Source organism: Gallus gallus, chromosome 1 (genome assembly GCF_016699485.2).
Source record: "Gallus gallus isolate bGalGal1 chromosome 1, bGalGal1.mat.broiler.GRCg7b, whole genome shotgun sequence".
In the NCBI taxonomy this organism is placed as follows: domain Eukaryota; kingdom Metazoa; phylum Chordata; class Aves; order Galliformes; family Phasianidae; genus Gallus; species Gallus gallus.
This window is the reverse complement of record NC_052532.1, coordinates 59,112,817-59,125,390: the sequence shown is the minus strand read 5'-3', so window position 1 is coordinate 59,125,390 and position 12,574 is coordinate 59,112,817. Positions and strand designations below refer to the sequence as shown.

Genomic DNA, 12,574 nt, shown 5'->3' with positions numbered 1-12,574 from the left:
ACTGTATGTTCTTGTTCCTGGCTGAATCCTGCAGCTGTGTTCAGAGAAATGCAGCGTACTCACAACTGTGCCTAAAGACAGCAGGAGCCATGGCTTGCCTCTCAGTGCTACAGACAACTGACAGGCCATCAAGCTGGGCTCACAGAAATGGTGCATAATTCTGAGCAGTGCTGAAACCCTGATTTCAGAAGATCGTTAATAAGAAGAAAGGTACTAATAATGGAGAAACATGTTGAAGAGCCTGGCATCCACTTCTTGCAGTCTGTGACTGTGCAAAGCAGTCTGTGACTGCTTTTATCTATAGAACTAAATATAGAGGAAAAAATGGAGCTAAAGTATGTATTCTGAGAAAATATTATTTGGAATAAAGCCAGATGTGCTAAAAGCACAGGCACAACTGCTTGCTTCTCAAAGGATGGTTTGAGTAATTGCCTGAAGGAAAAGTAATGTTTTTTCCACAAAAAGAAGGCTTAGTGCTGCAGCTGACAACTCAGCAGAAGCGAAATGATCCAGTGAAAAATGCTGGCCTTTGCAAGAATGATTCCTTTGCAACTGGAGCAGTAAATTAGTAAACATACACTTCACTCATTGTTTATAAATTCTCATGTCTATGGGAGCTGTCTAACTTCAGGAATGAGGTTGGGTCATGGGTTCTAGGAAAAAACTTAATCATGTATGATTATAAAAGTAGCTAAGAAAATGCTGTTTGTGGTACAGCTCCATAGAAGAGACTATTTAAAGAAATAAGGAATATAACATGGAAAGCAGTGTGAGTACAGAGTTCCCTTGGAGATCATATTGGAGGTGGTGGAGTTGCTGTCCCTGGAGGTTTTCAAGCAATGGGTGGATGTGGCACTGAGGGATGTGGTTAGTGGGCATGGTAGTGATGGGCTGATGGTTGGACTAGATTATCTTAGTGGTCTCTTTCAGCATTAATGATTTTATGATTCTATGACATCCTGAATGCAGAAGAACCCTACATTTATTCACCCTCACAGAAAAGGGAGAGACATACAGTAACTAGAGAAAAAAGCCATTGTGTTTACAGCATGCATCTTCTATCCATCAACACTAAAGTTCTTTGTTATAGAGATAGGAAAGCTGTTTCAGGGACATTCAGCCTCTGTAAGCTCAGATGATTTGAGCTGATCCATCCAAGGGAGGTTTTCCTACTAACAGCTTATTAGTGTTCTAAGGTGAAGTGACAGCTGTCCTTCTCAGCTCAGTAGCTGCTACCATCAGGCCTTAGAGCACAGGAAAGTTACTTAAGAAATCAGGTGTATTTTGAGCCATAGCATTCCAAGCTGGTTGGGAAACTTGATTGCCCCAAGTGAATGGACATGGCTTCCAGCTCACTGCATTGGAGTTTGATCTAAAGAGATCCTTGAGCTGGAGCAGAGCTTGCCTGGACTTAGGATGGCTCCATCTGGTTTTTGAATACTTGGCTATGTAGAGCAGATCAGAGGATGATGGGCACAACATGTAGTACCTTGTGCAGTTTGAAGATGTGACTGAAAAATGGTTTTGCAGCTAGTTTGTGACTCAAATTCAGTCAGGCCAAGTGTAAAATTCAAACAAAAGGATGTACTGCATACACATACCAACAATCTCAATGTCCTATGATACTGAAAAAGGAAATGCCTCTGTGGAGGCACAAGTGCTTTCAGAGGCTCCTGTTATCTAAGCCAAATGCAAACTGACTCTTTTTTATCTTCAGAGTATTCTGTGCATGTTAATTAATTCTTGAGACATCTTTGCAAAATGGGTACTGTTATCTCTCACTCACAGGTAGAGAAATTGAGACTGTGAGGATGAAAAACATCATCAGTGTTTAAGATGAGCCAAGTTTCTTTACATTTACCTCTCCACCTTTCTGCTTATATCCACGTTGCATACATATGAAGAGCGAGTGATTTTTAGATGGCGGTGACTAGGTATTGTCAGCCAGTTTTAGGTCCATGCTACGGAAGCTGTGTTGCTCTAGCTTCTGGGTTCATTCAGAGCTGGTTCTCTGTCTCTGCAGTGCTTGGTGTTAATAGATCTGTACTATAAATAGTTAAGGTTCAACATCAACAGTCTTGTTTTAATATCCTTAGACCTATGCCTTCCTTCTGACTGTGTCAGGCCTATAAACTAAAAATGCAATCTGACTCACTAAACCTAAGATGATAACATGGCCTAAACATGGGAAAACATTTCTTCCCCTAATAATGTTAGTACAGTAGAATGTAGATGCTCTTTTTTTCTGGTAGAGAATGTGGGCTTCCTGTAAGTTGACAGCATTCCCTTAAAGACTGTGCTCAAAATCATGAGCACATAGCTGTGACTGAGCCCAAATTAAGATTTTGGAATAGCTGAATCACAGAATCATAAAATGGCTTGGGTTGGAAGGGATCCCAAGGATCATCAAGTTCCAATCCCCCTGCTGTAGGCAGGGCCACCAACCTCCAGATCTGGTACTAGACCAGGCTGCCCCGAGCCCCATCCAGCCTTGTTGTGCTTAAAGCCTCAGTCCATGCTCAGAGCACCCCTCACCCATGGAGTTATGCTTAGTTGTGTTTATGCTTGAATATAAAAACATGGCACGTTTCAGTGTAGTAAAGATATGCCCATTTGCAGTGCGTAGAGCCTTGGATGTATACTGCAGAACTTGAAGTACCGAGTTTCAAAACTAGGCATTGTTAGATCTTTGGAGGAAAGATCTGTTGTGACATATAATTTCCCAAAAATGTATTGAAAATTAGAAGTATGAATCAAGTGCTATTTTTGACATTTGGTATGCAAAGGAGAATTTAAAAGTGGAAGAGGACCAACATTTATATCCTTTTCAGATCCTTTGCTCCAAATAATCTCATCTCAAGCCATGAAGATCCAAGGAGTCCATGGAATGTGGAATACAATGAATGCACGCAAAAGTGGATGAAGCTAACAGAGGAGTCTTCAAGTTTTGAAGTCTTTCTGTTTAAAGTTATTATTAAATACTAAGAAGTGCGCTGAGACTCCTGTGTATCTACCATATGCCTGATTAGCTGAAATCTTAAGTACCTGGCAGCTTGTTTTTTACAATGAGGGAAAGAAACAAAGCTCTGGGAGCATTGCAGCACTGAGACCATTATGTTTTCTTCCAGATCTGGAACTAATAGTTCTGCCTTTCTTTTCGTGTTTGATCTGCCTATTGCTCTTTAGGTGTTGACTTGCTAAGGAGAGAACCAAATCATTTTGCTTTACTGCTGAAGCGTTCATAGAGGCAAGGACATATTTAATGTATACAAAACTTTAACAGCATATGGCAACAGATTTGGGGTGTGTGGTACAACTTAAAGAGCTGTCATTCTTGTCCTGGAAATTAGACACCAATCCAGTGTCTCAAGTGAAGAACTTAGACCATGGTGGGTTTTTTAAACGCTCTTCATAGCAGCAGTCAAGTCTCACTGCAGAAGGAAAGAAGAATCAGAAAGCATGATATTTTCTCAACTATTCCTTGCCTTCTCACTCCCTTTTACTAAAATAACCTTCCAGAACATTGTTTTAACCTATAGTTAATCTAAATCAAAGCTAGAGTACTATTGCTAATGGTATCTGAATGTCTGATACTAGTTGGATAGTGGGAAATATATTTTATTAACCCATGGTGGTGATAATGAGGAATATTCTGAGACCTCTGAAAGCAATTAGTCTTGTTAAGGGCATGCCAGACTGAAACATTTATCTAACAAAACTAATGAAATTGTAATTACCCTTCTAAGCAGCAATCATTCCTTAGAATTAAGGGATATATGTGATACCCTTACCTCAGCAGCATTTCTGTAAACTCCAAGAGTTTGTTTACAATACAAGACCTATTTCTGCACAGCAGAAGAAGAGGATAAGATGCAATTAGCATGGAGGCTACAAAGAGCAGGAATGTTTCTTCCTTTAATTGTCCTGGTGCTTCTCTCTCAGAGCTATCTGTTAGCATTCATCTGGTGGTCTTCTGTGTGATAGAGAAGGAAAGCCTGGCTGTAAGGGTTCAATAGGGTTCTTAATTAAGGTGGCTGGAAGCCGACAAATCCTGCTGCTGGTTGGTCCCCAGCGACTATCTTTGCCAGGGCACCTGATGACAGCAGGACAGTGTTCTGTTTCACACAGTCAAATAGGACAAAACAGGAGAGCTGTACTAAGAATGTTAGTGACTGGGCTAAAATAAATTGTTTTGGCTTTTCTTCTGCTGGTTACCTACCTATACTTTTTTTCTTTTTTTTTTTTTTTTTTTCTCCTGTTCCAGCAGTGAATACCTAGGATTTGGCTAAAGCTTCCTGGGTTCTTATTTTGGCTTACTTCTCATGTGTGGCTCCTAATTCACACTATTAACTCTGCAGCTGCTTCTCACATGGAAGTAAAACCAATCCCAAGAGATGGTGCGTGCTGCAGTTTGTGCTGGGGAGTAAATATGAAACAGCTGGATGTATTTTTTTTGACATAAGCCAGCGTAATGCTGTAAATCCAGCGTCCTCTTGTTCTGACACACTGAGGGTTCTGCACAGGGAACAAGCGCAGGGTTGGAGTCCCTCTAATCTTTGTAAACCGTTCCCCAGACTAAGACAGAGTCAACAGCCTCAGGCTGAAATTCACTTTGTCCTTGAAGGCTGGATCCTGTGTTTGCCTGCTGATTTAACTGAGGCTAAGTAACTCCCTCATGCTTACTTGCTTGTTCTGGGTATCTCTGTTGCACAGGCTGCAGCTACTTTGTGCACTATGCTGCTGCCATCAGAAGAGAATTTTCATCTGGAATGTGCATGAGGGCCTGAGATGCATGGGATTTTTCTTTAATTAGTATCCTACTCTATCTTCTGGCATATCAGTTCTTGTCTTCGTTTTACTGCTGGCAGAACAGGTTTGAATCTTCAGTTTACAGAGGATGCAAAATACACGATGAGCTGTTCCCTGGCTTAGGCAGGGATGTAAGTATGGATTACATCCATAATTATGGATGTAAGATGGGAGGGGGCATCCACAACCTCTCTGGGCAGCCTGTTCCAGTGTCTCATCACTCTCACTGTAAATAATTTCTTCCTAATATCTAGTCTAAATCTACCCTCTTCCAGTTTAAAGCCATTTCCCCTTGTTCTGTCGCTGTCTGCCCTTGTAAAAAGTCCCTCCCCAGCTTTCCTGTAGGCTCCCCTCAGGTACTGGAAGGCTGCTATCAGGTCTCCATGGAGCCTTCTCATCTCCATGCTGAAAAGCTGCAGCTCTCTCAGCCTGTCCTCATAGGGGAGGTACTCCAGCCTTTTGATCATCTTCATGGCCCTCCTCTAGATCTGCTCTAACAACTCTGTGACGTTGTGCTGGGAGCCCCAGAACTGGACACAGTATTCCAGGTGGGGTCTCATGAAAGCAGAGTAGAAGGACAGATTCATTTTTAGTTCACATCCAACAGACAATGGCATTTTTTTTCTGTCAGACCTCAAAGAAGGTAGTGTCCACATCAGCCTTAAATAAGGTACTCTGAGGTATGTAAATGCTTTGAATCATGCTGTCACTTCAGTGAAGTATTCTTTCTCAGTGTGTAGATTAATGCTCTAAAAATGCTGCTACACGGATTTACTAAGAGTTACAGCATGAGGAAGTACTAAGAGACACTAAAGCTAGAGTAGAGATATACAGGTAAGCTAGACAAACAGATTTTTACTGTAATTCAGATGAAAATAAAGGTAAACTCTAGCAGAAAACTGACTGGACACAACAAAAGAAACAGTCTCACAAAAGCAGCCAAATCCAGTCTTCTGAAGGTTGTTTCCATTAGGAGAAGTAAAGGTTGGCACAAAGAGGGGGCAACATCTTGCATACAAATGAAGTATTTAATAAACTAAGGAAAAATTGCCTGTTTTCCAGAATGCTTTGGTGATGCAGCAGCATGAGATAAGATATTTCAAGCCTTTCATTTGCCAGGAGTGCTCTGTCATCATCATCATCATCATCATTATTATTATTATTATTGGGGGGGAGGGGAAGGGCTAAAACTTGCCACCTTCAGCACCTCTGTGGACTTCCACGGGGTTCCTATTGTACTTCCTACATGCAAATAGGAGTAATTAAATCTGTTTTCCACCACTGCATTTCTCACCACCCTCACAGAAAGATTTTGAGCCAGATGGCCTAGCTATAGCCCACACTCAAATGTGGCTTAGCAGTGTCTTGCTGGTTAAGTCTTCTGCCATACAGCAAAGGAGTCTGTGATGCTTCCCACATGTTGTCTAGGATGGGTGGTAGAACGCAGGCAGACCATTTAGCTGGGTTATGTCATATATTTTAAGCAGAATTGGCAGCACTCTCTGTGGTTAAGCTAACCTAATGTTTTCTGTCCTCAGATCCTGTTTCCTACAGTCCCTAAATTTTTGATCTTTCAGGGTGAAGTTTTTCAAGATAGGAAGTCAGAGATGCTATGCTTAGAAAGGTGTTATTCCTGTTGCTGACACAGTCCCTCCATCTCCCCCCAGAGATGAGGAACACATGAAACTCAGAGCAGTGTACAAGGAAGAAGGAAGGGCATGCCAGAAGGGCAGGCCAGTTGTTGCCAAGTGAAAGCAGGCAGAACTGACGTGCTGCTGGCGTACAGCAGCTCAGAGCCAGCTTCAACCAGCTGGCCCAGGTCTGTGCTGCAGCTAACTGAAGGGAAGACAGACAACCAGCTGCTGTGAGAAGCTTGCACTGAACTACAAATGCTCTAAAATTACCACAAATTCACTGTCAGCATGACTTTCTTCTATCATTGACTGTCACCTCACTGCTCAGTGTCCTGCTAAAGAACAGTTTTCTTGAGAAAATGAGCTTGGCTGATCTCCTGATGCCACAGCGCAGTTAGTGGGATTCTTCAAAGTGACCTTTATTTTCCAGTGACATTGAAATAAGTTACCACTCCCTGATAACATCATAGAAAACAAAATTAACATAGTTCATACTATTTGGGTAGGATTTCTGGAGTGGGTGTGTTTGTCCTTGCCTCCTTGACTGTTTTCCTTCCATGAGCAGAACTCCATTTTTAAAGATGCAAGTACAAGATTTAATAATAACTGATAATTACGCCTAGCTAACAATTGGCTGTTGAGTAATTGGCAATACTTGGGTTGAGATCAGTTTAGTTATTGTATGTCAGAGAAACAGAGAAAGGTCTTCCATTTTCCATCTTGTTTTCATTCCCATAGAGTACTGTTTTGTATTCTGTTGCTGTTCTGCCATCTTGGACAGCTTTGAACAAATAACTTCTCCCTTTAGTACCTCATTTCCTTCCCTGTCAAATAAGGCTGATCCTTGCCTCCTTGGTAAAGTGCTTTGGGAAATACTAATGAGAAATTCTCTGCCTCTCTTCCCTTGCCATGCTTTAATGAGTAGTTGTGAAGACCACTCAACGCTCAATGTTCTGATGAAGAATTGAGTGTGCGCCAGCCTTCTCGAACAAGATTCTTGTCTGAACAAGTTAATGATTGATCCATGGTACATACCCATTAACTGTACATAGTTTAGAAGAATCTGTTTCTCTCCTGTTGCAAGGAAGTCAGTCTGTGTACTTCCTGAAGAAATGCTCTTCATAACACAGGTATATTCATCTCCATATGCCCAGCCCATGTCAGGTAACTGAAGTCAGAAAATAAATCAGTCTTTTACCTATGAGTCATAGCTTTTCTTTATATGTTTGCAAAAGGAAAACCCTATGTTTACAAGAACACAAGATCTGAAAGGTGATCTGACCATTTCTCTTGGGAATGAAGGAGGGGACTATCAGATATCGACCTACTTGTGGAAGAGAATGATTTCACTGAGACCAACACACTAAACAGGCTCCTGACAGACCCAAAGGCTCTCATCCTGTACACAGCAGCCTGTGGTTCTTCAGTCACAGATACAAAAGTACAGACGTTCTTCCTCCAAGCACCATGTCCCAGTTAAATGGAAGAATGGAAGCACCTTCCAGCACCATTGCTAGATAAGTGAACCTAAACCCAGGTCTCACAAAAGCTTAGCTGCTTTCAGGTTGGATATTAGGAAACATTTATTCTCAGAAAGAGTGGTGCTGCAGTGGCACAGGCTGCCCAGGGAGGTGGAGGAGTCACTGTCCCTAGAGGTGTTCAAGAACCATGTGGATGTGGCACTGAGGGACATGGTCAGTGGTCATGGCTTGAGGTTGGACTAGATTATCTTAACGGTCATTTCCAACCTTAATGATTCTATGATTGCTGGTGCTTGTTTCAGCATTAATTAATATTTACAGTGGGAGGGAACAGCTCTGGCCTGAATGAGCCCCGTTAATTGCAATCTGTCCCTGGCATCAAAACTTCCTTTTAAGTGATAAATGTCTTTGAGAATATTCTCGTTGGAAGAAGGGCAATGTGTTATGGCCAGTTTCTTCCACATACAGTGATCAGTCCCACAGGCAATCCTAAGCCTCCTTCCAGACAAAGCAGTTCAGAGTTGAAGGACGACAAAAGGCAGCATATGGTGAGGAGAAACAAACAGCAGTGACACGGGGAGGGGAGTCCTCAACTCGCTTAAGCAAGCGCTGCGCTCCCACACCAGCCGTGTGTGAGCCCTTCTCACCTGTGAACCCGCCGCTTTGAGGAAGCGGCGTTGGGACGGGGAAGGCCAGGAGGAAGCAGCGCAGGTGCAGCGCCCGCCGCCCCGACTTCCTCATGGGAGAACCGTGTGGCGGCAGCGGGCCCGGGGAAGTTTTCTCACAGCCCCGGCTGGGCGGCGGCCGCGGGTTCACCATGTCGGCGGGGGTGCGGCAAGCACTGGGCAGGTACCGCGGGCAGGGCAGGACAGTGCAGGGCCGGGCCAGGGGAGGAAGGGGCGGGGAGCGGCGGGCAGGTGAGAGCCGGCGCTGGAGGCGGCCGGAGCCGCAGTGCGGACGGGGGACGCTCCCCCAGCGCGATGCGGGTCCCGCGGGGCGCCGGGCGGGAGGAGCGCTGAGCTTCTCTTCACTCTGTCTCTTCTCTTTGCCTTCTCTCCCGCCCCGAGGATGAGCGGAGCCGACGGCATCAACTTCAGGCGGGCGGCCATCCGCAGGAAATCCAGCCCGGGGCTCGGCCCCGTTCCCTACGGAGCGGCGCTCACCCGCTTCGCCGGCGTCCCGCGGGGGGAGCCCGCCCGGAGCTCGCCCGCAGGTAATGACGGCTTCGGTCGTTCCGCAGGAGGGGGGCTGGAGGCGACGCGGGTACTTCGCGGCCCGGGTTGAACGAATGGCGTTCGTTAAATCCTGCCAGCCCTCGGGCTGCGGGAGCCGTGAGACGTAGCACCGTGCCCGCCCCGCCCCGAGGCCGCCACCTTAGCCCTGCGGCGGCTGCGGGACGCGTCGTGCTCCGCAGTCCGTTCAGACCGTGAGACGGTCGGCTGAGGAGGGTTGTGCGTCCCCTCAGCCTTACTGTCAGAAGGAGCTATCGTCACACCCGCGCTTTCGGGAGTTGCGTGAAGTTCTGGCTTAGGATGGAGTTGATGCACGCAGCCGTGTGTACGAACCATGTGGTTGTGTGATGTGGGAGCTCAGCCAGCGTGATCCGGGCGGTTTTCTGGGTGTGGGAGGCCGAAGTGATCAAACCAGAGTCTGAAATTGCCAACAGACACTCGTTATGAATGCACCATGTAAAACATAGAGAAGGGATGCTGTCTCTTCACGAATCCCCAGTCAGGAGGCATGTTGGTACGAATATGCACAAGCAAGAAAAGGCTATCCTGGAGCCTTTTCAGCATTAATGGGTAACGATGTTGGCAATGTGCACAAATTTCTGTTTGTGGTGAGATTTTGTTTTGAAGGCTACAGCTGCGTGTTTACATCTGGAAATAGGCGTTAACAGCTGTATTTGTAGTGCGGAGGCTTAATGGATTTCAGCCTCCTGTAACAGGGAACAGAACTGGAACCCTGTGTTTTGTGTTAGTTCTTACTTCAATTTCGCCAGGCTTTTGAATCACTGTCTTAGAATTGGTTGAGTCAAGAGGGACCCTAGACCAGCCCCCTGCAGTGAATAGGGACACCCACAGGTAGATCAGGTTGCTCAGAGCCCCGTCCAGCCTGACCTTGAGTGTTCCCAGGGATGGGGCATCCACCACCTCAGGGCAACCTGTTTCCATGTCTCGCCACCCTTACCATAAGAAACCTTTTCCTTACATTCACTCTAAATATCCCCTCTTTCAGTTTGAACCCCTTTCCCCTTGTCCTGACCCTGCTAAAGAGTCTATTCCTTTCTTTCTTATAGCTTCCCTTTAGATACTGAAAGGCCTCTGTTGGGTCTTCCTGGAACCTTCTGCAGGCTGAATAGCCTCAGGTGCTTATCATTACCCCAGAGTCTTGGATATCAATTTCATACTCATCTGTGGTCTTTTGTTGTTTCTCTTTTTGTCTGTGTACACACTGAACTTGCAGATGATTGGCATTTATTAAGTGTACACGCAATACATGCATATCTTGTTCAGGTTCGTAGAAAGCTCTTGTGGCTTTTGGGTGGCAAAGGTTGGAGGGCTATGACAAGAACAACATGCTGCTTATCAGGTATTCCTGCATTTTGATAACAAATATCATAGTACTTTCCTTAACTGTGATTGATGAATATGATTGTAGTGTGAAAAAAATCACAAAATGAAGATGAAGAAACGACATCTGAAAACATGGGAAATAAAAGGGGAGCCTCATTGATGATTTTTAGCTTTTCTCATGTAAAATAAATAAATCCATTTTTATTTCATAATCCATGATCCACTTCTGCTAGAAAGTGCTGTGAAGAAACCTTGTGTCTACAAGCAGTTTCTTTTCTCTTAATAGGTCTTTAGCTCCTTATCTGCATCTCTGATTAGTGGTGACCACTGCAGCATGTGCTCCAGCACACTGTAACCCTGGGGCAGTTTCACAGCATTACTTTCTCTTTGTTGTCTGAATATGACCTGCTTCTGCTGCTGATAGAAGTGGTTTATGATTCTTGCCTCGATTCTGCAAGTACAAACTTTAATTCCCAGGTGCAACATAAACCTGAGTGTGTTCTTTCTTGTATCAAAACTGCAGTGATCTCTGAGAATGACAGTTAATGCTGTGTCAACTCCAGGAGTTGAATGCAGTGATCCTTATGGGTTCCTTCCAATAATAATTAAAATAAATAAATAAATAAAATTCAATGCTTACATTTTTTTTCCCCAGCTTATAAAACACAAGGTGGACTTTGAGGGGCCTTCTAATGCAGGAGTATGCCTTTGACATGCTTGAAATCCTTCTTAGGGGGAAGGAGGAGTTGTTGTAGCCCATGCATCTCCTTTGCTCTGCCAAACGTTGTGAAATACAAGAGTTATTTTCTTACACCTGAGGGCTGGACTCCTACAGTTGTTTCAGCTCTGTGTCTGATAAGCAACTGAAGAAACTAGTTGCATGACTTGAGTTACTTTTCTTTATAAATACAAAATCTAGAATTTTTTCTCTAATGAATATTGCAGATTTATCAGTACTTTCTCAGATTAATAAATTCTGTGTTAATTAGTAAGAAGACCTAATAACATCTAATGCAACTCCTTTATGTGCAAGAATTTCCTCAACAGCCCTTGACATTGGCGTAGTGAAGAGGGGAATGTTACAGGTTTTCTGTTCTGGGAGATAAGGTCTGGAAGTACTTCTGTTCTTGATCTTGTCTAAAAACACTTTCACTGCTGAAGTGGCCTACCTAAGTTGTGTGTTATGGCATCAGACTCGTGTTGTGTATTGCAATCTAAGTGTCCAGTCTCTACTGGACATATCTTTCTTTTCTTCAGCGTGCTGTGGTCCGAGTCATTTAGTCATTTGTCACGGGCAAAATTGCAATTGAATTCTACCAGTGTTGATGCTTGAAAAAGATTGGTGTGTTTCACTATCCACAGGACCAAGTGAAAATGGCATCCTTTTAGAAATTGACATCAGTTTAAAGGCCTGAACAAAAAAGTTCTTGAATCTTCAGAGATGCTTGGAGATGGTTGTAAAATGTGAAGACTGATATCTAGAGACAGTTTATAAAAGAGCTTTCAGTGGAATAGCATGATTAATAATCCATTTTTGATGGGAATAACTAATGGGTTTTCTTTTCCTGCTGTGTTAGAATTCAGACTTGATATTAACTGGAGCAACTTTTGCTTCAAAAGCAAGTGTGTACTTTAACTCCAAACCAGCTGTCTGCCAAGAGTTAGGTGTAGGCAGCCACTTGCTTGCTCAGCAGTTTTCACAAGCCAACCACTCTTCGAAGTGTGAACCTGGCAGCACTTTGTTGCTGCATTGGATTAAACTGTGCTGGAGGGCTGTATATCCACGGAGTTAACTTCATTTAGCCTTGTAAGGAAGGCAATTCAGAACGTGAGGGTGCAGTGACTTGTGTTCATAGCAATAAATAGCTTTTTTTCTGATATCAGCATGTTCGTCTCTGTCCTTGCAACATATTGACTAGATTCATTTCCTATGAAATGCAAATCTTGTACTGGTTCTTTGGCTTTGTTCAATTAAGTGCAAATTTATACCCTTTCCGGACTACTTTTCCCATTCCCTTTTATCTAAGTACATGGCTGCTGGCACTGCACTGCATGTTGGCAGTCTCGGACACTG

General features: G+C 43.9%; 1 protein-coding gene across 1 annotated transcript in view; it reads left to right on the top strand.

The window, feature by feature from the left end:
* The first annotated feature begins 8,597 nt into the window (after positions 1–8,597).
* Positions 8,598–12,574, top strand: part of FGD4 (FYVE, RhoGEF and PH domain containing 4) — a 112,140-nt gene continuing 108,163 nt past the window's right edge. Inside the window, exons 1-2 of the mRNA XM_015287247.4 lie at positions 8,598–8,773; positions 8,992–9,137. Of these exons, the coding sequence (XP_015142733.2) occupies positions 8,664–8,773; positions 8,992–9,137 (256 nt within the window). The 5' untranslated portion in view covers positions 8,598–8,663. The remainder of the gene's footprint in view (positions 8,774–8,991; positions 9,138–12,574) is intronic.